Source organism: Nerophis lumbriciformis, linkage group LG21, assembly GCF_033978685.3.
Source record: "Nerophis lumbriciformis linkage group LG21, RoL_Nlum_v2.1, whole genome shotgun sequence".
NCBI classification, from domain to species: domain Eukaryota; kingdom Metazoa; phylum Chordata; class Actinopteri; order Syngnathiformes; family Syngnathidae; genus Nerophis; species Nerophis lumbriciformis.
Window position 1 is genome coordinate 36,882,236 of NC_084568.2, and position 27,640 is coordinate 36,909,875.

Consider the following 27,640-nt stretch of genomic DNA (forward strand, 5'->3'; position numbering starts at 1 on the left):
CCTCCTCCTCCTCCTCCTCTCCCGTGCACCTCGTTACTCTTCCGCTGCGGCGAGTCCGCCACAAACACGCCGAGCTCGGGACGATGCGTGCCTCCCGCGGGGGTCGCGCTACACGGGCCACGCGGCGTGCAGAGCTGCGCTAGGAGGCGGCGGGCGAGGAGGCGAGGAAGGAGGTGGAGGAGAGGAAGGAGGAGGTGGAGGAGAGGATGCTTCCTTCTCGGCGGATGTTTGTCATCCTGACGGGCTTCTTCTCCGTGGCCACCGTTAGGGCTGGTGAGTACACACACACACACACACACACACACACACACACACACACACACACACACACACACACACACACACTACACGTGTTGCCATGTGCATTATTTACCTTCAGGCTGCAGGCTGGATAAAGTCTCTCGTGTCCTTTCGTGCAAACTTCAGCGTAGGATTGTGAAAATGTTCCGGAAGCACACAATTCCAGATTTGCCGGAAGTTAAATGTGAAAATGTCTCCGAAATGAAAAATAGGTGACAGCTTTTCTTGGCAATCAGCAGGTTTTCATGCAAAGTTGCCCCCCCCCCCCCCCCCCCCCCAGTGGTGGCAAGCGGCACTGCCATGTGATTGGCCGCAAAACGAAAAAGTCGTCATAAAGTTGAGGTGTTGCGAGAAGAAAAAGGTAAAGAGTGAAGAGGATGACTTAATATTGTGATAATAATAACATCATGTCTTAATATTATGAGGTCAAAACATTTATTTTATTTGAATCAAGCCATAAATGTTCAATTCATTGTATTTTTTGGTAAGTCATGGTGGAGGGTGTGTCAGTGGATGGTGGAGGGTGTGTCAGGGGATGGTGGAGGATGTGTCAGTCAGTCCATGATGGCGGACGGTGTGTCAGTGGATGGCGGAGGGTGTGTCAATGGATGGTGGAGGGTGTGTCAATGGATGGTGGAGGGTGTGCCAGTTGATGGTGGAGGGTGTGTCAGTGGATGGTGGAGGGTGTGTCAGTGGATGGCGGAGGGTGTGTCAGTGGATGGTGGAGGGTGTGTCAGTGGATGGCGGAGGGTGTGTCAGTGGATGGTGGAGGGTGTGTCAGGGGATGGTGGAGGGTGTGTCAGTGGATGGTGGAGGGTGTGTCAGTGGATGGTGGAGGGTGTGTCAGGGGATGGTGAAGGGTGTGTCAGTGGATGGTGGAGGGTGTGTCAGTGGATGGCGGAGGGTGTGTCAGTGGATGGCGGAGGGTGTGTCAGTGGATGGCGAAGGGTGTGTCAGTGGATAGCGGAGGGTGTGTCAGTGGATGGTGGAGGGTGTGTCAGTGGATGGTGGAGGGTGTGTCAGTGGATGGTGAAGGGTGTGTCAGTGGATAGCGGAGGGCGTGTCAGTGGATGGTGGAGGGTGTGTCAGTCCATGGCGAAGGGTGTGTCAGTAGATGGTGGAGGGTGTGTCAGTGGATGGCGGAGGGTGTGTCAGTCAGTCCATGATGGCGGAGGGTGTGTCAGTGGATGGTGAAGGGTGTGTCAATGGATGGCGAAGGGTGTGTCAGTGGATGGTGGAGGGTGTGTCAGTGGATGGTGGAGGGTGTATCAGTGGATGGCGAAGGGTGTGTCAGTGGATAGCGGAGGGTGTGTCAGTGGATGGTGGAGGGTGTGTCAGTGGATGGTGGAGGGTGTGTCAGTGGATGGTGGAGGGTGTGTCAGTGGATGGTGGAGGGTGTGTCAGTGGATGGCGAAGGGTGTGTCAGTGGATGGTGGAGGGTGTATCAGTGGATGGTGAAGGGTGTGTCAGTGGATAGCGGAGGGTGTGTCAGTGGATGGTGGAGGGTGTGTCAGTGGATGGTGGAGGGTGTGTCAGTGGATGGTGGAGGGTGTGTCAGTGGATGGAGGAGGGTGTGTCAGTGAATGGTGGAGGGTGTGTCAGTCCATGGTGGAGGGTGTGTCAGTGGATGGTGGAGGGTGTGTCAGTGGATGGTGAAGGGTGTGTCAGTGAATGGTGAAGGGTGTGTCAGTGGATGGTGGAGGGTGTGTCAGTGGATGGCGGAGGGTGTGTCAGTCCATGGCGAAGGGTGTGTCAGTGGATGGTGGAGGGTGTGTCAGTGGATGGTGGAGGGTGTGTCAGTGGATGGTGGAGGGTGTCTCAGTTTATGGTGGAGGGTGTGTCAGTGGATGGTGGAGGGTGTGCAAGTGGATGGCGGAGGGTGTTTTAGTGGATGGCGGAGGGTGTGTCAGTGGATGGTGGAGGGTGTGTCAGTGGAAGGTGGAGGGTGTGTCAGTGGATGGTGTGTCAGTGGATGGTGGAGGGTGTGTCAGTCCATGGTGGAGGGTGTGTCAGTCCATGGTGGAGGGTGTGTCAGTCTATGGCAAAGGGTGTGTCAGTGGATGGCGGAGGGTGTGTCAGTGGATGGTGGAGGGTGTGTCAGTGGATGGCGGAGGGTGTGTCAATGGATGGTGGAGGGTGTGTCAATGGATGGTGGAGGGTGTGCCAGTTGATGGTGGAGGGTGTGTCAGTGGATGGTGGAGGGTGTGTCAGTGGATGGCGGAGGGTGTGTCAGTGGATGGTGGAGGGTGTGTCAGTGGATGGCGGAGGGTGTGTCAGTGGATGGCGAAGGGTGTGTCAGTGGATGGTGGAGGGTGTGTCAGTGGATGGTGGAGGGTGTGTCAGTGGATGGTGGAGGGTGTGTCAGTGGATGGTGGAGGGTGTCTCAGTTTATGGTGGAGGGTGTGTCAGTCCATGGTGGAGGGTGTGTCAGTGGATGGTGGAGGGTGTGTCAGTGGATGGTGGAGGGTGTGTCAGTGGATGGTAGAGGGTGTGTCAGTGGATGGCGGAGGGTGTGTCAGTCCATGGCGAAGGGTGTGTCAGTGGATGGTGGATGGTGGAGGGTGTGTCAGTGGATGGCGGAGGGTGTGTCAGTCAGTCCATGATGGCGGAGGGTGTGTCAGTGGATGGTGAAGGGTGTGTCAATGGATGGCGAAGGGTGTGTCAGTGGATGGTGGAGGGTGTGCCAGTGGATGGTGGAGGGTGTATCAGTGGATGGTGAAGAGTGTGTCAGTGGATAGCGGATGGTGTGTCAGTGGATGGTGGAGGGTGTGTCAGTCCATGGTGGAGGGTGTGTCAGTGGATGGTGGAGGGTGTGTCAGTGGATGGTGGAGGGTGTGTCAGTGGATGGTGGAGGGTGTGTCAGTGGATGGTAGAGGGTGTGTCAGTGGATGGCGGAGGGTGTGTCAGTCCATGGCGAAGGGTGTGTCAGTGGATGGTGGATGGTGGAGGGTGTGTCAGTGGATGGCGGAGGGTGTGTCAGTCAGTCCATGATGGTGGAGGGTGTGTCAGTGGATGGCGAAGGGTGTGTCAGTAGATGGTGGAGGGTGTGTCAGTGGATGGCGGAGGGTGTGTCAGTCAGTCCATGATGGCGGAGGGTGTGTCAGTGGATGGTGAAGGGTGTGTCAATGGATGGCGAAGGGTGTGTCAATGGATGGCGAAGGGTGTGTCAGTGGATGGTGGAGGGTGTGTCAGTAGATGGTGGAGGGTGTATCAGTGGATGGTGAAGGGTGTGTCAGTGGATAGCGGAGGGTGTGTCAGTGGATGGTGGAGGGTGTGTCAGTGGATGGTGGAGGGTGTGTCAGTGGATGGAGGAGGGTGTGTCAGTGAATGGTGGAGGGTGTGTCAGTCCATGGTGGAGGGTGTGTCAGTGGATGGTGGAGGGTGTGTCAGTGGATGGTGAAGGGTGTGTCAGTGGATGGTGAAGGGTGTGTCAGTGGATGGTGGAGGGTGTGTCAGTGGATGGCGGAGGGTGTGTCAGTCCATGGCGAAGGGTGTGTCAGTGGATGGTGGAGGGTGTGTCAGTGGATGGTGGAGGGTGTGTCAGTGGATGGTGGAGGGTGTCTCAGTTTATGGTGGAGGGTGTGTCAGTGGATGGTGGAGGGTGTGCAAGTGGATGGCGGAGGGTGTTTTAGTGGATGGAGGAGGGTGTGTCAGTGAATGGTGGAGGGTGTGTCAGTCCATGGTGGAGGGTGTGTCAGTGGATGGTGGAGGGTGTGTCAGTGGATGGTGAAGGGTGTGTCAGTGGATGGTGAAGGGTGTGTCAGTGGATGGTGGAGGGTGTGTCAGTGGATGGCGGAGGGTGTGTCAGTCCATGGCGAAGGGTGTGTCAGTGGATGGTGGAGGGTGTGTCAGTGGATGGTGGAGGGTGTGTCAGTGGATGGTGGAGGGTGTCTCAGTTTATGGTGGAGGGTGTGTCAGTGGATGGTGGAGGGTGTGCAAGTGGATGGCGGAGGGTGTTTTAGTGGATGGCGGAGGGTGTGTCTGTGGATGGTGGAGGGTGTGTCAGTGGATGGTGGAGGGTGTGTCAGTGGATGGTGGAGGGTGTGTCAGTCCCTCACCAGCCAGGCATTAAAAGAAAAGAGGTAAAAATGAGTGATCATCAATCTTCAGCAAGACGTGACTTTGGTCACTTGATTGACATTGACAACACCCGAGGGTCTTGTGAGATGACGCTGGCTGCTGCCAGATCATTATTAAGAAAAAACGACCGACAGGAAGGCCAGAAACACTTTTTATTTCAACAGACTCTCGCGCCGTACCTGCCGTCAAAACTCTAAAGAACGACTGCACAGTTCCTGCCTTCACAATAAAAGCGCTGCTTCATCCTGTCTGCGCTAACAAAATAAGAGTCTCAGAAAGCTAGCAAGCTAGGGAGTTTGTATTTCTTGTAAAGTGTATAAAAAGGAGTATGGAAGCTGGACACTTTCATGTGGTATTGGACAGAAAGGAGGACTTTTGTTCTCCTCCATTATAAAAAGTGTATGTTGTCATCACTACTGTCTGATTCCAATCAATGCAAGTCATCACAATCACACCAACTTATATTCTTGTCTTCATGAAAGAAACATGCTTGTATTAGCATTCAACACCTTTCACTTCTTTCATCAATAAATACATATAAGATGATCCCCTCCACTTGCTACATTGAAAAGTAGCTCACCTGGAAAAAAAAGTGTGGGCACCCCTGAGTTATGATATGTTTAACAACTTAAGTATTAATGAGAATAACTGAGAATTATTTAGGGAATAAAGTTGTCATATAGTGATAAAAAAAACAACTAAATATGTCTGTAAGTGCTTAGTGTTTATTTGAATAAAGATGTAATATTATTTACTTTAAACACGGATGCAGAAATGGTATTACAAGAAAAGAGCAACACTTTCTCAAGAATTAAGTCATAATATTACAAGTATGTCATTATTTAGCAAAAAGAAATAATTTCTTGTTGAGGAAAATATATTTTACGATAAGAAATCCCTAATACTAGAAACATGTGAAATGTTTTGATAAAATGTCACAATTTTACCCTTTTTTAATTTAGAAAAAAAAAAGGAGAAATCCCTTATAATACAAGAAAAAAATCAAAATTTTATTTTAATTAAGCTGTTTTAATACATTCTTGAAAAATTCCCATTTTGGTGAAAATTGTAAAGAAAAATGTTGTGAAGAAAAAAATATTTTCTATTAAGAAATCCCTAATTAGACAAGAAAAAATATGTTTATTTAATAAAGCCATAGTATTTTTAGTTGAAAAAATGATTTTCATGACAATAATTTGATATTTTACAAGTGCAATTTTGTAATATAACAAGGGGGGAAAAAAAATCATAATTTTATGATAAGAAATCCCTAAAATTACAGAAATAATGATTTAGTTGTATTTGAATAAAGCTGTAGTAATGCATTTAAGAAACAAAATACAAAAGTATTATCACACAACAAAGTCATAATATTAAAATAAACAAATCATAATTATATGAGTGTGGAAAAAGCCCAAATATTACAACAAAACATGTAATTTTATTTGAATAAGGTGGTGGTTAAACATTCTAAAAACAAAATATAATTATTATAAAAATAAAAATGTTTCAAAGACAAAAAATCGTAATGTTGCACAAAAAAAATCTAGCTTTTATGAGGATAAAATAGATGTAATTTTACAAGTAAAATGGTTTAATATTACAAGGAAAAATCATAATTTTATGATTAAAAAAATGTATAATCACAAATGAAGTCATAAAATTTGCAAGAAACAAATAATTATATGAGAAAAAAGCCCTAATATTACAAAAAATACATGTGATTATAATTTGAATAATGTGGAATTTTAACATTTTAAAAACAGAATTTAATTATTATGAAAATAAATTCAATATTTCACGAGATAAAAAGTCGTAATGTTCCACAAAAATATTTTTACTAAATAAATGTGTAATATTACAAGAAAAATGTAATTATATTTGAATTAAGCATAGTTGATATGTTATAATAAAATCATTGGATGATCACAAAATACATTAGGAATACAGTATTAAAAAACATAATATTACAAGAAAATATGTCATTTTATTTGAAACAAGTCATAGTTTTACATACTAAAAAAAACAATATAATTAAGAAAATAAAATCAAAATTTTACCTTTGAGATATTGCAAAAAAAAATCTAAATTTTATGAGTACAAAATTAGTCATTTTCTTAATTTTAAAATAAATTATTATGAAAAGAAAATTTAAGTCATCCATATTACAGCCATAGTATTACGTAAAAAATAAAACAAAATAAAGATAAAAATCATGACAAAAAGTTGAGATTTTACAAGTACAATTTTGTAATATTGTAAGAAAAAAAAATCTAAATGTTATAAAAAAATAAATCCCTAATATGACAAGAAAAAAATCTACATATATTTCAATTAATGGTTAGTTTTGCATTCTGGAAAAATGGATTGTGATTTTATCGTCACAGCCGAGAGAACAACATTCAGCGCAAATAAAACATTCAAATGAAAATAAGATACATTATATAAAAGTTGGAATATTACAAATCATGCTTTTATAAAAATATAGAACTTTTGTTCGAATCATTGAAATATTACTAAAAATTGATGATTTTACAAAAAATAAAGTGCTAGTAATGCATACATTTTAGGTAATCATTATAATACAAGAAATATGTATTTCTTGTCTGTCAATGGACTTGCTCCTCATAAGAATAACAATATGAACGTAGCATGATGCGGTCGTCACGACGACAGACTATCAAATATGAATGGGATCATAAACAGAGATGTACAGGTAAAAGCCAGTAAATTAGAATATTTTGAAAAACTTGATTTATTTCAGTAATTGCATTCAAAAGGTGTAACTTGTACATTATATTTATTCATTGCACACAGACTGATGCATTCAAATGTTTATTTCATTTAATTTTGATGATTTGAAGTGGCAACAAATGAAAATCCAAAATTCCGTGTGTCACAAAATTAGAATATTACTTAAGGCTAATACAAAAAAGGGATTTTTAGAAATGTTGGCCAACTGAAAAGTATGAAAATGAAAAATATGAGCATGTACAATACTCAATACTTGGTTGGAGCTCCTTTTGCCTCAATTACTGCGTTAATGCGGCGTGGCATGGAGTCGATGAGTTTCTGGCACTGCTCAGGTGTTATGAGAGCCCAGGTTGCTCTGATAGTGGCCTTCAACTCTTCTGCGTTTTTGGGTCTGGCATTCTGCATCTTCCTTTTCACAATACCCCACAGATTTTCTATGGGGCTAAGGTCAGGGGAGTTGGCGGGCCAATTTAGAACAGAAATACCATGGTCCGTAAACCAGGCACAGGTAGATTTTGCGCTGTGTGCAGGCGCCAAGTCCTGTTGGAACTTGAAATCTCCATCTCCATAGAGCAAGTCAGCAGCAGGAAGCATGAAGTGCTCTAAAACTTGCTGGTAGACGGCTGCGTTGACCCTGGATCTCAGGAAACAGAGTGGACCGACACCAGCAGATGACATGGCACCCCAAACCATCACCCAACCATGCAAATTTTGCATTTCCTTTGGAAATCGAGGTCCCAGAGTCTGGAGGAAGACAGGAGAGGCACAGGATCCACGTTGCCTGAAGTCTAGTGTAAAGTTTCCACCATCAGTGATGGTTTGGGGTGCCATGTCATCTGCTGGTGTCGGTCCACTCTGTTTCCTGAGATCCAGGGTCAACGCAGCCGTCTACCAGCAAGTTTTAGAGCACTTCATGCTTCCTGCTGCTGACCTGCTCTATGGAGATGGAGATTTCAAGTTCCAACAGGACTTGGCGCCTGCACACAGCGCAAAATCTACCTGTGCCTGGTTTACGGACCATGGTATTTCTGTTCTAAATTGGCCCGCCAACTCCCCTGACCTTAGCCCCATAGAAAATCTGTGGGGTATTGTGAAAAGGAAGATGCAGAATGCCAGACCCAAAAACGCAGAAGAGTTGAAGGCCACTATCAGAGCAACCTGGGCTCTCATAACACCTGAGCAGTGCCAGAAACTCATCGACTCCATGCCACGCCGCATTAACGCAGTAATTGAGGCAAAAGGAGCTCCAACCAAGTATTGAGTATTGTACATGCTCATATTTTTCATTTTCATACTTTTCAGTTGGCCAACATTTCTAAAAATCCCTTTTTTGTATTAGCCTTAAGTAATATTCTAATTTTGTGACACACGGAATTTTGGATTTTCATTTGTTGCCACTTCAAATCATCAAAATTAAATGAAATAAACATTTGAATGCATCAGTCTGTGTGCAATGAATAAATATAATGTACAAGTTACACCTTTTGAATGCAATTACTGAAATAAATCAAGTTTTTCAAAATATTCTAATTTTCTGGCTTTTACCTGTATATTCAGTCTGAAGCCAGATGATGTGTGTGGTTGATATGAAACCTGAGAATATTCAACAGCTGCTAAAAAGATGATGTGTGTGACAATAAAAAGATGATATGAAACATGAGAATATTTCAACATGTCAGACGCTGTGCTGTCGCCTCCTCTCAATGTGAGCGTCAAGGAGATCGAGGTCAACTCGGCGGTGGTCACATGGGACACCCTGGAGGGAGACCCCGTCATCGGCTTCGCCATCACCCAACAGGTGCGTGCAGCGCTTCACCGAGAGCACCTGAATGCAGCTGGTGTGGCCTTCAGGGACACGCAGTTATCATGGATAAAACAAATCTTCATAACATAATGAATAAATATTCCATTTTCATAGTTAGGGCATAAATAAATTGTTTAGGACCTTGTAAATATTTCAACATTTCACAGAATTTAATGTGGTCTGTCACATCGTTCAAAGTGGCCTGCTATGTCATTAAATGTTGTCTCCCACATCATTCAAAGTGGCCCAACACATCACTGGAAGTGGCCCGTCAAGTCTTTCAATGTGGTCTTCCACATCATTTAACGTGGTCTGCAACGTCCTTTACGACGGCCCATCACATAATTTAACGTGGTCCACTACCTCAATTATTGTGGCCTCTCGCATCATTCAGTGTGGTCCACCACTTCATTTAAGTGGCCTGTCACATCATTCAATGTGGTCCACCGCGTCATTAACGTGGCCTGTCACATCATTCAATGTGGTCCACTCCTTCATTTAATGTGACCTGTCACATCCTTTAATGTGGTCCACCCCTTCATTTAACGTGACCTGTCACATCATTTAACGTGGTCCACCACTTCATTTAAGTGGCCTGTCACATCATTCAATGTGGTCCACACATCATTTAACGTGGCCTGTCACATCATTCAATGTGGTCCACACATCATTTAATGTGGCCTGTCACATCATTTAATGTGGTCCACCACCTCATTTATGTGGCTGTCACATCATTCAATGTGATCCACCACTTCATTTATGTGGCCTGTCACATCATTCAATGTGGTCCACTCCTTCATTTAACGTGACCTGTCACATCATTTAATGTGGTCCACGACTTCATTTAAGTGGCCTGTCACATCATTCAATGTGGTCCACTCCTTCATTTAATGTGACCTGTCACATCCTTTAATGTGGTCCACCCCTTCATTTAACGTGACCTGTCACATCATTTAACGTGGTCCACCACTTCATTTAAGTGGCCTGTCACATCATTCAATGTGGTCCACACATCATTTAACGTGGCCTGTCACATCATTCAATGTGGTCCACCCCTTCATTTATGTGGCTGTCACATCATTCAATGTGATCCACCACTTCATTTATGTGGCCTGTCACATCATTCAATGTGGTCCACCACTTCATTTAAGTGGCCTGTCACATCATTCAATGTGGTCCACCACTTCATTTAATGTGACCTGTCTCATCATTCAATGTGGTCCACCCCTTCATTTAATGTGACCTGTCACATCATTCAATGTGGTCCACCACTTCATTTATGTGGCCTGTCACATCATTCAATGTGGTCCACACATAATTTAAAGTGGCCTGTCACATCATTCAATGTGGTCCACCACTTCATTTATTGTGGCCTGTCACATCATTCAATGTGGTCTACCCCTTCATTTAATGTGACCTGTCACATCATTCAATGTGGTCCACCACTTCATTTAATGTGGACTGTCGCATCATTCAATGTGGTCCACCACTTCATTTAATGTGGACTGTCACATCATTCAATGTGGTCCACCACTTCATTTAATGTGACCTGTCGCATCATTCAATGTGATCCACGACTTCATTTAAGTGGCCTGTCACATCATTCAATGTGGTCCACCACTTCATTTAATGTGGACTGTCGCATCATTCAATGTGGTCCACCACTTCATTTAATGTGGACTGTCACATCATTCAATGTGGTCCACCACTTCATTTATTGTGGACTGTCACATCATTCAATGTGGTCCACCACTTCATTTAATGTGGACTGTCACATCATTCAATGTGGTCCACCACTTCATTTAATGTGACCTGTCACATCATTCAATGTGATCCACCACTTCATTTAAGTGGCCTGTCACATCATTCAATGTGGTCCACCGCGTCATTAATGTGGCCTGTCACATCATTCAATGTGGTCCACTCCTTCATTTAATGTGACCTGTCACATCCTTTAATGTGGTCCACCCCTTCATTTAACGTGACCTGTCACATCATTTAACGTGGTCCACCACTTCATTTAAGTGGCCTGTCACATCATTCAATGTGGTCCACACATCATTTAATGTGGCCTGTCACATCATTCAATGTGGTCCACCCCTTCATTTATGTGGCTGTCACATCATTCAATGTGATCCACCACTTCATTTATGTGGCCTGTCACATCATTCAATGTGGTCCACCACTTCATTTAAGTGGCCTGTCACATCATTCAATGTGGTCCACCACTTCATTTAATGTGACCTGTCTCATCATTCAATGTGGTCCACCCCTTCATTTAATGTGACCTGTCACATCATTCAATGTGGTCCACCACTTCATTTATGTGGCCTGTCACATCATTCAATGTGGTCCACACATAATTTAAAGTGGCCTGTCACATCATTCAATGTGGTCCACCACTTCATTTATTGTGGCCTGTCACATCATTCAATGTGGTCTACCCCTACATTTAATGTGACCTGTCACATCATTCAATGTGGTCTACCCCTTCATTTAATGTGACCTGTCACATCATTCAATGTGGTCCACCACTTCATTTAATGTGGACTGTCGCATCATTCAATGTGGTCCACCACTTCATTTAATGTGGACTGTCACATCATTCAATGTGGTCCACCACTTCATTTAATGTGACCTGTCGCATCATTCAATGTGATCCACGACTTCATTTAAGTGGCCTGTCACATCATTCAATGTGGTCCACCACTTCATTTAATGTGGACTGTCGCATCATTCAATGTGGTCCACCACTTCATTTAATGTGGACTGTCACATCATTCAATGTGGTCCACCACTTCATTTATTGTGGACTGTCACATCATTCAATGTGGTCCACCACTTCATTTAATGTGGACTGTCACATCATTCAATGGGGTCCACCACTTCATTTAATGTGACCTGTCACATCATTCAATGTGATCCACCACTTCATTTAAGTGGCCTGTCACATCATTCAATGTGGTCCACCACATCATTTATTGTGGACTGTCACATCATTCAATGTGGTCCACCACTTCATTTAATGTGGATTGTCACATCATTCAATGTGGTCCACCACTTCATTTAATGTGACCTGTCACATCATTCAATGTGGTCCACCACTTCATTTAATGTGGCCTGTCGCATCATTCAATGTGGTCCACCACTTCATTTAAGTGGCCTGTCTCATCATTCAATGTGGTCCACCACATCATTCAATGTGGCCTGTCACATCATTCAATGTGGTCCACCACTTCATTTCTGTGGCTGTCACAGCATTCAATGTGATCCACCACTTCATTTAAGTGGCCTGTCACATCATTCAATGTGGTCTACACATCATTTAAAGTGGCCTGTCACACCATTCAATGTGGTCCACCCCTTCATTTAACGTGACCTGTCACATCATTTAATGTGGTCCACCACATCATTTAATATGGCCTGTCACATCATTTAATGTGGCCTGTCACATCATTCAATGTGGTCCACAACTTCATTTATTGTGGCCTGTTGCATCATTCAATGTGGTCCACCACTTCATTTAATGTGACCTGTCACATCATTCAATGTGGTCCACCACTTCATTTATTGTGGCCTGTCACATCATTCAATGTGGTCCACCACTTCATTTAATGTGACCTGTCACATCATTCAATGTGGTCCACCACTTCATCTAATGTGGCCTGTCGCGTCATTCAATGTGGTCCACCACTTCATTTAAGTGGCCTGTCTCATCATTCAATGTGGTCCACCACATCATTCAATGTGGCCTGTCACATCATTCAATGTGATCCACCACTTCATTTAAGTGGCCTGTCACATCATTCAATGTGGTCTACACATCATTTAAAGTGGCCTGTCACACCATTCAATGTGGTCCACCCCTTCATTTAACGTGACCTGTCACATCATTTAATGTGGTCCACCACTTCATTTATGTGGCTGTCACATCATTCAATGTGGTCCACATCTTCATTTAAGTGGCCTGTCACATCATTCAATGTGGTCCACCACTTCTATTATTGTGGCCTGTCTCATCATTCAATGTGTTTCATCACCTCATTTATCTTGGCCTGTCTCATCATTCAATGTGGTCCACCACTTCATTTAAGTGGCCTGTCTCATCATTCAATGTGGTCCACAACATCATTTATTGTGACCTGTCACATCATTCAATGTGGTCCACCACATCATTTATTGTGGCCTGTCGCATCATTCAATGTGGTCCACCACTTCATTTAACGTGACCTGTCACATCATTTAATGTGGTCCACCACTTCATTTAAGGTGGCCTGTCACATCATTCAATGTGGTCCACCACATCATTTAAAGTGGCCCTGAGGGCATGATAATGGAGGTAAGAAAGAAAGGTGTGTGCAGAAGAAGGCGGTGCGTACGCGGAGGTTGATCCAGGAAGTCAACACCACCACTCGCTCCTGTGCTCTGTGGGGTCTGGACCAGGACACCCAGTACATGGTCCAGGTGCAGAGCCTCAGCATGGCGGGCAGCAGTCCGCCCAGTGACCCGGTCCTCTTCAGAACCCTCAAAGAGTCCGAGAAGCTGGCGTCCAAGAATCCAGGTAACGGCCCACAATGCACTGCTGCCTTGTCGTCCTACTTGGACGCTTCCTATTTTATCCGGCCTGACCCAGTTGGGCGCGACACCAAATACTGAAGGCTCAGCATCCATCGATGTCACTTCCTGTGGGAACAACCAGCAGGTGTCCCAAGACTTCTGTCCGCCGCGACCTTGAGATCGCCGCTTGTGTTTTCTCTCGCCAGACGAGGTGACGATGGAGGAAGTGGGCCAGGCGGCTCAACTGCGAGCCGGCGAGGCCATCATCATCGCCGTGGTCCTGGTCATGTGGGCAGGTAACGTCCGCCGTCACCGTCAGGATGATGTCGTCGTTTGCTCACGCTCGCCGTGTGGCCTCGCAGGCGTGATCGCGCTCTTCTGCCGCCAGTATGACATCATCAAGGACAACGAGCCCAACAACAACAAAGACAAAGCCAAGAACTCCTCGGAGTGCAGTACTCCCGAGCACCCGCAGGGGGGGCTCCTCCGCAGCAACCTGTAGGACAGGTGCCTCTTTTTTTTTCCTTCCCCGATGGTTAAAAAATGACATGTCGGGATGAAATATGTTAAAATGTATTTTAGTCACGTTAAAAAAATAATAATAATAAAAAAGAAATAAGGCAATTGCGTGTATAAAATAATACATATCAATTTTACAAGTGATTACGTAAAAAATAATGCATTAATATGCATATATTAGGGCTGTCCGATATGATACCAATATTGGAGCCTTGACTATTGATCAATACTTGTAATTGATCCGATTTGATATCAGCGCAAATACACACTTTTATTATTTTGTGGCGTGGAATGTGAAAACAGAGACGAATCTACCATTCTTCTCTAACCTATTTATTATTAACCATCTGGAACGGACCTATGCTGTCTTTAAGTTGAAGCGGAGTGGTAATTGTTTTTTTGGGGGGCTACAGTAATTAGTTAAGCTGAATGGCGCGGACACGTTTGTTACTGGAGACTTAAGTAATATGCAACTATGATTATTTTGATATTGAAAAATGTGCGGTTTCACGATGCAAAATTGTTTGATTATTACGTTTGTCGAGCTTGTGTGCTTAGCTGTTGTGTAGCTGCTCGCTCCTAAATTGGGGCCAAAGCAGAATTTCATTTTAAGGCCCGTCCCATCACAAACAAAATGTTCTTTTCACACTTTTACTGATGTGAAACAGTCTTTATACTTTTCAAAATAGACTTGAATTTTTTTTTTTTTATGCCTGTTTGTCCGAAAACTTCTTTTTTTTTGTGCAAAATTAAACATAATTAAAAATTGCACATTTTTCAGCCGGTATTCCATTCCGAGCACAAGTGTTTACCAACGCTGAAGATGTCCGGTAAAATATGCCATGATATTCTTTTTTTCACACTTTTATTGATGTGAAACAGTCTTTATACTTTTCAAAATCGACTTGAACTTTTTTTTCTTTTTATGCCTGTTTGTCCGAAAACTTTTTTTTTTTTTTTGTGCAAAATTAAACATAATTAAAAATTGCATATTTTTCAGCCGGTTTCCGTTACCGAGCACAAGTGTTTACAAACCCAGCACTGACGCTGAAGATGTCCGGTAAAATACGCCATTATATTCTTACCAGTGACGGAGCAGGAAGGGGCTTGGCATATGTTTGCAGTCAAATTTCATACCAAGTGCCCTTTAATTGATACATTTTACACGCAGCAAAGATTTGACATGCAAATCGATCAAATTGTGATGAAGCCGTCATTGGCTGAATGGCGCGGACACGTTTGTTACTGGAGACTTTGTACGTGGAAATAATATGCAAATACGATTATTTGATATTGAAAAATGTGCGGTTTTACGCCGCAAAATTGTTTGATTATTACGTTTGTCGAGCTTGTGTGCTTAGCTGTTGTGTAGCTGCTCGCTCCTAAATTGGGGCCAAAGCAGAATTTTATTTTAAGGCCCGTCCCATCACAAAAAAAATGTTCTTTTCACACTTTTACTGATGTGAAACATTCTTTATACTTTTCAAAATCGACTTGAATTTTTTTTTTTATGCCTGTTTGTCCTGTTTTTTTTTGTGCAAAATTAAACATAATTAAAAATTGCATATTTTTTAGCCGGTTTCCGTTACCGAGCACAAGTGTTTACAAACCCAGCACTAACGCTGAAGATGTCCGGTAAAATACGCCATTATATTCCTACCAGTGACGGAGCAGGAAGGGGCTTGGCATATGTTTGCAGTCAAATTTCATACCAAGTGCCCTTTAATTGATACATTTTACACGCAGCAAAGATTTTACATGCAAATCGATCAAATTGTGATGAAGCCGTCATTGGCTGAATGGCGCGGACACATTTGTTACTGGAGACTTTGTTCGTGGAAATAATATGCAAATACGATTATTTGATATTGAAAAATGTGCGGTTTTACGCCGCAAAATTGTTTGATTATTACGTTTGTCGAGCTTGTGTGCTTAGCTGTTGTGTAGCTGCTTGCTCCTAAATTGGGGCCAAAGCAGAATTTTATTTTAAGGCCCGTCCCATCACAAAAAAAAATTATTTTCACACTCTTTTTGCAAAATTTAACATAATTAAAAATTGCACATTTTTCAGCCGGTATTCCATTCCGAGCACAAGTGTTTACCAACGCTGAAGATGTCCGGTAAAATATGCCATTATATTCTTTTTTTCACACTTTTATTGATGTGAAACGGTCTTCATACTTTTCAAAATCGACTTGAATTTTTTTTTTTTTTATGCCTGTTTGTCCGAAAACTTCTTCTTTTTTGTGTAAAATTAAACATAATTAAAAATTGCATATTTTTCAGCCGGTTTCCGTTACCGAGCACAAGTGTTTACAAACCCAGCACTGACGCTGAAGATGTCCGGTAAAATACGCCATTATATTCTTACCAGTGACGGAGCAGGAAGGGGCTTGGCATATGTTTGCAGTCAAATTTCATACCAAGTGCCCTTTAATTGATACATTTTACACGCAGCAAAGATTTTACATGCAAATCGATCAAATTGTGATGAAGCCGTCATTGGCTGAATGGCGCGGACACATTTGTTACTGGAGACTTTGTTCGTGGAAATAATATGCAAATACGATTATTTGATATTGAAAAATGTGCGGTTTTACGCCGCAAAATTGTTTGATTATTACGTTTGTCGAGCTTGTGTGCTTAGCTGTTGTGTAGCTGCTTGCTCCTAAATTGGGGCCAAAGCAGAATTTTATTTTAAGGCCCGTCCCATCACAAAAAAAAAATATTTTCACACTTTTTTTGCAAAATTTAACATCATTAAAAATTGCACATTTTTCAGCCGGTATTCGATTCCGAGCACAAGTGTTTACCAACGCTGAAGATGTCCGGTAAAATATGCCATTGTATTCTTTTTTTCACACTTTTATTGATGTGAAACGATCTTCATACTTTTTAAAATCAACTTGAATTTTTTTTTAATGCCTGTTTTGTCCTAAAACATTTTTTTTTGTGCAAATTTAGCATAATTCAAAATTTCATATTTTTCAGCAGGTATTTGATTACAAGTACAAGTGTTTACAAACCCAGCACTAATGCTGAAGATGTCCGGTAAAATACGCCATTATATTCTTACCAGTGATGGAGCAGTAAGGGGCTTGGCATATGTTTGCAGTCAAATTTCATACCAATCGCCCTTTAATTGATAGCAAAGATTTTACATGCAAATCGATCAAATTGTGATGAAGCCTCATTGGCTAAAATCCAATATTCCTTGATGTTTACAGGATGAATAAGATCAAAAAAAAGAAAATGTGTATTTTTCTTCTATTTCAGACCCTGAGAGACAATTGTGCAGCCAAAAATGTTGGGGAATAAAAACACAATGATAAGAATGAAGAACTATTAAAAATAAGCATATTGACATTGGAGCGCGCCTTTGACATTTCAGGAATAAAAAGTTGCCATTTTCCTCCCACCAGCCAGATGGCGCTCTCATACCACATGGCACATTCCCAGGAGAAGATTTTTTTTTAAAACGAGTTCAATTTGAGGTCTGCACTCGATCAGCGCACAGATAATACCTACAGTGTATGGACGGGAACGATGCACGATTATGAACAGGGTTCCACTTCGGTTTCTTTCCGGATGGGGGAAAAAAAAAAAAAAAAAAAGACTCAAATCGAAGCAAAGATGCACAAAAAGTGTCCAAGAGTGTCTTTTTAAAAAACATTGCAGCACTGCTGATATGTCATGATTTTTTTTTTTTTTTTTTTTTTATAAAAACAAATACTATGCTATCGTTATTTGTGTATGGCTACTCTGTGAAACTAAATGTACTTTAAGACATCTTTATGCTATGAAGAAAAGTCCACTCTATACCAAAAAATATTCAAAAAAAAGACTTGTGTCATACCTGCGCAAGTCCCATTTATTGACATCATACAGGTGGAAAACCAACATTGTCATTGTGCTGTTATCTTCAGTTGGCCACTTGATTAGGTACACCTGCATGATTTGCCCTCCAACATAAACAGGACTTGCTTCAACAACACATGCAGGGTGATATTGACTTTTTCATCTTGTGGTGCTCCCTCACTTCCTTCCACCTTTGTCCTGGCATTTATCTCTTCGACCCTCCACTCCCCCGTCTCTCATTATAGACGCCCTCAGAGCGCCATTAGCCGCCTTTCTTTGGCCTTCACATCAGCGCTTTTCTGCCTCATTTGGATTTGTTCTGGCCTCACAAGGGTCTTCACTGTCACAATGATGCAGCGTTTGTGTTAGGGATGCACGATGTCATCAACAAGCGATAATTATGACGTCACATCCAACATTCCCATAAGGAAAAAAACAACCGATAAAAATGAAGTATTTTTGTCTCCATGTACGTCGTCGTCTCTATTGTGGCTTGTAGCGGTGCACACAAAAGTCGATTCACATCCGAACTGCAATTCTTATTCATCCTGATTCTAAATCAATTCACAATTTTAAAAAAAACGATTTAAGCGGTGGAAAATGGATGCATGGAGACGGCCTAAAAACATATTTAAAAAAATGGATTCTTACTAAAAAGAAAATAATTAATTCTGGTTGCTTGGAGACGGCCTAAAAACATATTTAAAAAAATAGATTCTTACTAAAAAATAAAATAAAATAAATGATGGTTGCTTGGAGATGGCCTAAAACGTATTCATAAAAATGGATTCCTATTAAAAAAATAATTATTTAATTCTAGTTGCATGGAGATGCCCTAAAAACGTATTTAAAAAATAAATAAATAAATGTTTTAATTCTTGTTGCATGGAGATGCCCTAAAAACCTATTTTTAAAAATGAATTCTTAATAATAAAACTATGGATGGATTTAAAAATAACAAAATTAAATGTTTTATTTTAAACGCGATTCCACTTAATCCCGATTCTACATCGATTAATAGTTATCAAAATGTTTTTTTTGGGGTGTTTTTTCAAATAAAAATAAATTTTTAAAAGAACATTTACAGGCCATCTTTATGCCACCAGAATATTTTATTTTATTTCATTAGTTTTATTATTAAAAATTCATTTTTAAAAATAGGTTTTTAGGGCATCTCCATGCAACAAGAATTAAAACATTTATTTATTTATTTTTTAAATATGTTTTTAGGGCATCTCCATGCAACCAGAATTAAATAATTATTTATTTAATAGAAATCCATTTTTATGAATACGTTTTTAGGCCATCTCCAAGCAACCATCAATTATTTTTTTTATTTTTTTAGTAAGAACCCATTTTTTTAAATATGTTTTTAGGCCGTCTCCAAGCAACCAGAATTAATTATTTTCTTTTTAGTAAGAATCCATTTTTTAAAATATGTTTTTAGGCCGTCTCCCTGCAACCAAAATTGTTTTATTGATTTATAAAAAATTTTTTAATAAGAATCAATTTTAAAAAATACATCTTCAAGCCATTTCTATGCAACCAGATTTTTGTATTTTATTTTTTAATAAGAATCAATTTTTTAAAATATTGTTTTATTTTTAGATGTTTTATTTATTTATTTTATTTTTTAATAAGAATCAATTTGTAAAAACACGTCTTCAGGCCATCTCTCTACACAACCAGAATTGTTTTATTTTTAGATGTTTTTTTTATTATTATTAATTATTTTAAATGATAATCAATATTTAAAAATATGTTTTGACTCAAGAATTAACGCCGAATTCCATCGTGATCCCAGGACTTGGAATCGAAATCAGCTCAAATCGTTAGGTGCCCAAAGATTCACAGCCCATGTGGCTCCTCAACCCCTCCCCTCCCCTACAGTATGGTCGCATATTTGTGATGTCACAATACTGCATGCGTACAGAGAAAAGCACGATGAGTCACCTTAAAAAGTGATTGACGTGAAGATTTATGGAAGCAGTACGAAGCTGCTAAGCCGAGACCTGGTGTTATTAGCGGCGACCGCAGCAAGCATAAAGCCCCAGGACTGATGAGTAAGTGTTTGATAAGGGCCGACAGTTTGAAAAAAAATGATTCTAATTGTTTGCATGGGTTAGAATTATCGTAGGAAGTGTATTTGTACTCAAATTATATTTAGGTAAACAAATATCAGTTGACTTAATCTTGTGTGTATTTTTGTTAGAGTGTATACATTTTGGGCAAAAGTGTAAACTGTAAATTAATTTATTCTCACAAAATCGTATGTAATATATATACATAAATATCGGTTGTAAACGTCAATAAATCGGTTAAAATTTCCGTTATCGTGCATCCCTAATTGGCACGTTAACTAGTCATCCATTTAACAATAAACTGCATATTACCTTTTATCAAGGCCAGGTTCTTTATCAATGAATACACTTACAAGCTGTCAACTATGTAATAAATATGTATTATTCATTAATAAACATTTTCAGTGCTCTATTTTTGCTTATTTGTGTTTACTTTGGAAGGAAACCGATTTAAATTACTGCGGTTTATTTTAATGAGGCGTCCATTGGAGAGGAGGTGGTCATTTATACTGTGCCATCAAAGTGAACTGTGCTACTTATCAGAAACAGAGTTAAGAGTAATGTTATTGAAGATAAGAAATGTTGGGTTTTTTCCGAGGCAGGAAAAAAACAATTTAATTGAAGACAGTGTCAATTTGAAAGGAGGCCTTTATTTGTTCTGTCACCATCTGTTGTGGCGACTTAGAAATGTTGCTCTCTCAGACGTAATTACTTTTTCCTGAGGGGAACAAGGAGGCCTTTTTTTTACCGTGTCGAACGGTAGCGCTTAATTGCACCACTTTATCTTCCCGGGATGGGAAAAAAAAGCCGGTGTTTATTTGAGAGGAGGCCTGTATTTGTACTGTGTGAACAAACTGTTAACACTTACGGAAAGTAAAGATAATCGCATTTACTTATCGGTACCATTTTTTTGACAAAAAAATAAATAAATAAATGAGGTATTTAGTTGAGACGAGGCATTCATTTGTGCGGTGTGACCCAACTGTAACACTTATTGGAAATATGGCTTTAGTAAAGATGACATCACCTCTTTGCCCTTTCTCTCTCAAGGGAAATTATGAGGTGTTTATTTGAGAGGAGGCCTTTATCTCTACTGTTTGACCAACTTACTGTAAACTTACACTAAAGGTAATTACATTGACTTATTTAAAGAGAAAAAATGAGGTATTCATTTGAATGGAGGCTATGTGACAACACTGTAGCACTTAACGGAAATATTGACATAATAAAGACATTTAGTGGTATCACTTGTTTGGTCATTTTTTCTCAAGGGAAAAAAGGAAGTGTTTATTTGAGAAGAGGCATTTATTTGTATTGTGTGACCAAACTATAACACCTAATGGGACACAGGTAGTAAAGATAATTACATCTCCTTATTGGCATGCTTTTTGTTTTGTTTTAAGGGGGAAAAGGAGGCATCTATTTGAGAGGAGGCATTAACTTGCACAAATGGTGATGTCACTAAACAAGACATGTACTGTACTTGGCAGTGGTTTTATATCATTAGGATTGCAATTACCTCATGGTACCGCTTGCTATACAGGATCAAATGGAGGCATTTATTTTCAAGGAGGTTTTTTTGGTTATTACTGCGGTGAATAAAATAGATGTTTATTTGAGAGGAGGCATTTTTTGTATAAATAATTCTTTAGTGGACTCGTGACTATTATTAGTCTTGGAGGTGTGTATATTTGGAGAGGTGCTGTAATGTGGATGATTCATTGAGGCAATGGTATTAATTAGAGCGGAGGCCTCTAATTAATGTGTGGAAAAAGTGACATGATTGCACACACGAACATTAAATGCAAATGACTGATGACGACTCCCAGCGATCCAGCAAGTAGACGGGTCCCATTCCTAAACACTGGCTCGGATCTCCTTGCTTATCCTTCTGACAGAACCAAAATAGCCCGGGTGGTGAAAAATGCTTCTTCAGCTTTGGAGCGGAGCCACTTGGCCAAGCAGGCTGGCATGACTTGTGGCTGATAGCTGAGAGCTTCATGGAGCAGACGTTCAGTGAAGGGGAAACGGGGCGCTTCAAATTGACGGTGCCCTTGCAAAGTGCATTTATTACTGCATGTGCACATATTGCCTATCGTTTCATTTCTGAAGCCTGCACGTAACTTTTGGTTTTGCCGGTTGCCTGGCAACCCCGCAAACTCCACAAGGCACACGTGCAAAAGTCTTCATTTTTCGTCCTATTTTTAGACGTCTTTGTCACTTAATAATACAAATAATAGATTTTAATTGTAAAAAAAAAAAAAAAAAAAAAAAAAAAAAAGCACTTTACATTGAGCAAACAACCTCAAAGTGCTACAGTGTATAAAAAAATAAATAGAGATAATAAAAATAAAAACTAGAACAGCATAATAGCTAGAACTAGTATGCATATATATATTTTTTAAATAAAGGCTTTTTTTTTAAATAATAGTTTTTAAGCCTTTTTTTTAAAGTATCCACAGTCTGTGGTACCCTCAGGTGGTCAGGGAGAGCTTTCCACAGATAGATTTTATTTGTAAAAGCACTTTACATTGAGCAAACAACCTCAAAGTGTGACAGTGCATTTAAAAATAAAACAACGCTAGAACCACAAATAGCTGCCCCCAACAAGTAAAATAAATAGTAAAAAAAAAAAAAAAAAACTAGAACAGCCTAATAGCTAGAACTAGTAGAAATGGATGGATGGATAGTATGCATATATAAAAAAATGTTTTTTTTTTAAAAGAAGGGTTTTTAAGCCTTTTTTAAAAGCATCCACAGTCTGTGGTGCCCTCAGGTGGTCAGGGAGAGCGTTCCACAGATAGATGTTATTTGTGAAAGCACTTTACATTGAGCTAACAACCTCAAAGTGCGACAATGCATTTAAAAACAAAACAAAACAAGAACGCTAGAACCACAAATAGCTGCCCCCAACAAGTAAAATAAATAGTAAAAAAAATAAAAAAATAAAATAAAAACTAGAACAGCCTAATAGCTAGAACTAGTAGAAAATGGATGGATGGATAGTATGCATATATCGAAAAATATGCTTTTTTTAAAAAAGAAGGGTTTTTAAGCCTTTTTTAAAAGCATCCACAGTCTGTGGTGCCCTCAGGTGGTCAGGGAGAGCGTTCCACAGATAGATTTTATTTGTAAAAGCACTTTACATTGAAAAAACAACCTCAAAGTGCTACAGTGCATTTAAAAACAAAACAAAACAAAACAACGCTCGAACCACAAATAGCTGCCCCCAACAAGTAAAATAAATAGTAAAAAATATATATAAAAACTAGAGCAGCCTAATAGCTAGAACTAGCACACATATATCTAAAACAAAGGCTTTTTTAAAAAGAAGGGTTTTAAGCCTTTTTTAAAAGCATCCACAGTCTGTGGTACTCTCAGGTGGTCAGGGAGAGCGTTCCACAGACTGGGAGTGGTGGAGCAGAAAGCCCGGTCTCCCATTGTTCGTAGCTTTGTCCTCGGAGGTTGGAGGAGGTTAGCATGTCCGGAGCGGAGGTGTCGTGTGGAGGATTTGGGGGTGAGCAATTCTTTGAGGTAGAGGGGGGCATTTCTATGGACTTGACCTTTGAGGTCTTGTCGCCACTAAAACGTGCCATACAGTAAGTGTTTGTCCATTCGCGTACTCAGGCGGTGGCACTTTCTCAGTCCGTCTGCACGCTTCCATCCAAGCGCGAGGAGACTCTTTAATAATGCAGATGGTTAAGTAAGCTGTTGGGGGAAGATGGATGGAAAGTGTACGCAGGAGGGAGCACACACGCCAAATTAATATGAAGTCAAAGTCATTTTTATGGAGCATAGAAGCCAGCTGATGTTGTGAAGAAGAAGAAAAGCTGTCTGAAGGTGTGCTCTGCATCACAAACTGATGACAATCCTCACTTCACTGTTTGAGGGTCATGCTGCTGCAACACTGCCCCCTGCTGGTTGAAGACAATCCACTTTCTAAAACTAAAATACTTTCAATAGTGAATGCATTTGTTTGATTTAAACATTAAGTCAAGATAAGATATTGGGTTGGCATTTAAGTCTGTATAATGATGCTGTAATTAATGACTAAAATAGTCATATTTAACTATGTGTATACAGTATATGAAATATTTGATAGAGGTTTAGCTTATTTTTTTACTCGTTTCCCCCCCAAAATGTGCTAAAAGTTATGGTCATTTTCCAAAGGAAGTTGTCTTTATTAAATATTTAGTTAAAATGTTGGATAAACTGAATATGTTGAATAGTCTGTTTATAAAATAATATACTTATATAATATACATATTTATATATGTATACATATATACACGTATATATACATTAGAGATGCGCGGTTTGCGGGCACAACCGCGGAGTCCGCGGGCGGGCGGATGAAATTTAAAAAAATTAGATTTTATCCGCGGGTCGGGTCGGGCGGTTGAAAAAAAAGAAAAAAAGATTTTAAATAGATTCAGGCGGGTGGCAGTTAAACCAATTGGGAAATATATATACATAGTTAAATGTTGTTACCCACATACGAAAAACGAGCAGGCACCTGCAGCATATGCCACAACAGAAGAAAAAAAAAAAGAAGAGATGGACACTTTTACAGAGCGGAGAAGGGACGCCTCGCCGGGGTCCGGGACCGAGGCCCCTTCCCCCGAGAGGGCCCCACCGGGAGCCGTAGCTGAGGCGATCCGCGAGAAGGGCCCGACGCACGTCCAGGGTCACCACCGCGCCCACCGCACCGACACCCCGCCTCGTCCGCCTTCGCCGCGGCCGGCGTCACGCGCAGCAGGTAAGCAGCTTACCTGCCCGCCACCCCCGTGGCCGGGGGCTCGTAACAGGGGTCACTCCGCGCGCTCCGCCCGCGCAGCTTACCTGCCCGCCACCCCTGTTGCCGGGGGCTCGTAACAGGGGTCACTCCGCGCGCTCCGCCCGCGCAGCTTACCTGCCCGCCACCCCTGTTGCCGGGGGCGCGTAACAGGGGTCACTCCGCGCGCAGTGCGCTCACGAAAGGGGTGGGGCTCACCCTGGTTGATATAGACAGCAGCTAGGACGGTGGCCATGGAAGTCGGAACCCGCTAAGGAGTGTGTAACAACCCACCTGCCGAATCAACTAGCCCTGAAAATGGATGGCGCTGGAGCGTCGGGCCCATACCCGGCCGTCGCCGGCAGCGAGACGCGCTTGGAGGTGCGCTCAGCGCGGCTCCCATATGATTGCGCACTGGTGTGCGTCTGGGTCGTGACAGCGTGGCACGCGAATGTCTGTACTGCATTGGATCAGTCTCCTTTCTTTAACAGGCAAAAGCTTTATAACCTCACTAATGCCTTGCATCGTCTATATTAGATATATAACAACGGGCAGGTGCGGGCGGATGCGGTTCTGATCAAATGTTAGATCGGGTGGATTGCGGATGGTTGACGACTTTCTGATGCGGTTGCGGATGAAATAATTGCCTATCCGCGCATCTCTAGTACATATACATATATATATATATATATATATATATATATATATATATATATATATATATACCGATTGTAGCTGAGATAGGCTCCAGTACCCACTGCGACCCCGAAAGGGATAAGCGGTAGAAAAAAAAAAAGAAAAAAAAAAAAAAAAAAATATATATATATATATATATATATATATATATATATATATATATATATGTATATATATATGTATATATATATATATATGTATATGTGTATATATATATATATATGTATATGTATATATATATATGTATATATATGTACATATATATATATATATATATACACACCGATTGTAGCTGAGATAGGCTCCAGTACCCACCGCGACCCCGAAAGGGATAAGCGGTAGAATATATATATATATATATATATATATATATATATATATATATATATATATATATATATATATGTATATATATATATATATATATATATATATGAGTGTGAATGTTGTCTGTCTATCTGTGTTGGCCCTGCGATGAGGTGGCGACTTGTCCAGGGTGTACCCCGCCTTCCGCCCGATTGTAGCTGAGATAGGCTCCAGCGCCGCCCGCGACCCCAAAGGGAATAAGCGGTAGAAAATGGATGGATGGATATATATATATATATATATATATATATATATATATATATATATATATATATGTATATATGTATATATATACGGTACATGCCAAAAGTTTGGACACACCTTCTTATTTCAGTGTGTTTCTTTATATTCATGACTATTTACATTGTAGATTGTCACATCAAAACTATGACACCTGTGAAGTGAAAACTATTTCAGGTGACTACCTCTTGAAGCTCATGGAGAGAATGCCAAGAGTGTGCAAAGCAGTAATCAGAGCAAAGGGTGGCTATTTAGAAGAAACTAGTATATAAATCATGTTTTCAGTTATTTCACCTTTTTTTGTTAAGTACATAACTCCACATGTGTTCATTCATACCAACAAAGTCATATTTAAATCAGTTCAATACACAAATATTACTTGCATCTATTTAGTGCTGAAATGACAACCATGTTGGCATAATAATAGTATGTAAAGTCGCTGTTTTGTTTATATTTCCTCTTATTTTGTTTTAGGATTTTGAGTTAATATTGGTTAAAAAAAAAAAAAAAAAGTTTTAATCTGCAGCCATAGCACTCTAGGGATGGGTATCGTTCACATTAGACCCGATACGGTACCGATTCCCAGTACCTGGGTATGGATACGGTATCAATTTATATGTGTTAATAAATGGTTTTTTTTTTTCATGTAAAATTAAAAATTGAGCTAATTATAACTGAATGTCCAGTTTTATTACACATTTGAGCAGTGGTTCTTAACCTGGGTCCGATCGAACCCTAGGGGTTTGGTGAGTAGGCCTCAGGGGTTCGGCAGAGCCTCTGCCGCGAAGGTCACATACCTGACTCATCATGTAAATAAAAACTTCTCCCTATCGGCGTATTATGGATACGTCCTGGGCATGACGTTAAAGTGCATCCGGCAGTGGAGGCTCCTCTATGGGGTCTTGGGGCACTAGGAGGTTAACCCCTTTACTACTGTGACCCCAGGTGGTCCTTGGCAAAGGCCGAGTACCTGACTGCCCCCTCGCCAGGGATACGGTGAAGACCTCAACGTCTTGGACTCCATGCCACTGGACCCTGACCCGATTCTGTCAAGGATCATGTGGTGACTGTCTGTGCACCAGTCTCCCCACGTAAAACAAAGTCACGCACAGGCATCCTCCATAAAGGGATACACCCCTACCAGGAGGATCGTCATACTCGTTCGAGTGACCGCCGATGATGATGATTACGGATACGACAACAGCAGAAGTCAGACTGATTTGCAGGTGTGTAATTTGTTGTGAGTTTATGCACCGTGTTGGTTTTGTTCTTTGAACGAGGTGATGTTCATGCACGCTTTGTTTTGTGCACCAGTAAAAAAAAAACATCTAACTTTGTCTTGAATTTAAAAAAGAAACTAAACATTTTATTTTTCACTAAAGAAGAGTTGGGTGAATGCTCATATGCAGGGCCGGCCCGTGGCATAGGCCGTATAGGCAAATGCTAAGGGCGCCGTCCATCAGGGGGCGCCACGCAAGTGCCACAAATGTTGGAGAGAAAAAAAAAAAAAGAGAAAAAAAGTTGGTACTATTATTTCTAAATACAAAAAATAATCCCACGTTAATTAAAATGCAAAGTAAAGCCTATTTAATAGAATTATTATTTGTTACA

General features: G+C 41.0%; 1 protein-coding gene across 2 annotated transcripts; it reads left to right on the forward strand.

The window, feature by feature from the left end:
* Positions 1 to 27,640, forward strand: fndc5b (fibronectin type III domain containing 5b). 2 transcript variants are annotated; one of them, XM_061982426.2, is made up of 6 exons: positions 1 to 273; positions 8,814 to 8,932; positions 13,301 to 13,499; positions 13,702 to 13,791; positions 13,858 to 14,002; positions 26,975 to 27,640. In XM_061982426.2, exons 1-5 carry the CDS (start codon positions 207 to 209, stop codon positions 13,995 to 13,997), a joined length of 615 nt encoding a protein of 204 aa, XP_061838410.2. In that variant the 5' UTR covers positions 1 to 206; the 3' UTR covers positions 13,998 to 14,002; positions 26,975 to 27,640. The 2 variants fall into 2 exon arrangements, with proteins under 2 accessions (XP_061838410.2, XP_061838411.2); XM_061982427.2 differs by lacking the exon at positions 26,975 to 27,640 and adding an exon at positions 17,291 to 18,447 and having other exon boundaries at positions 2 to 273.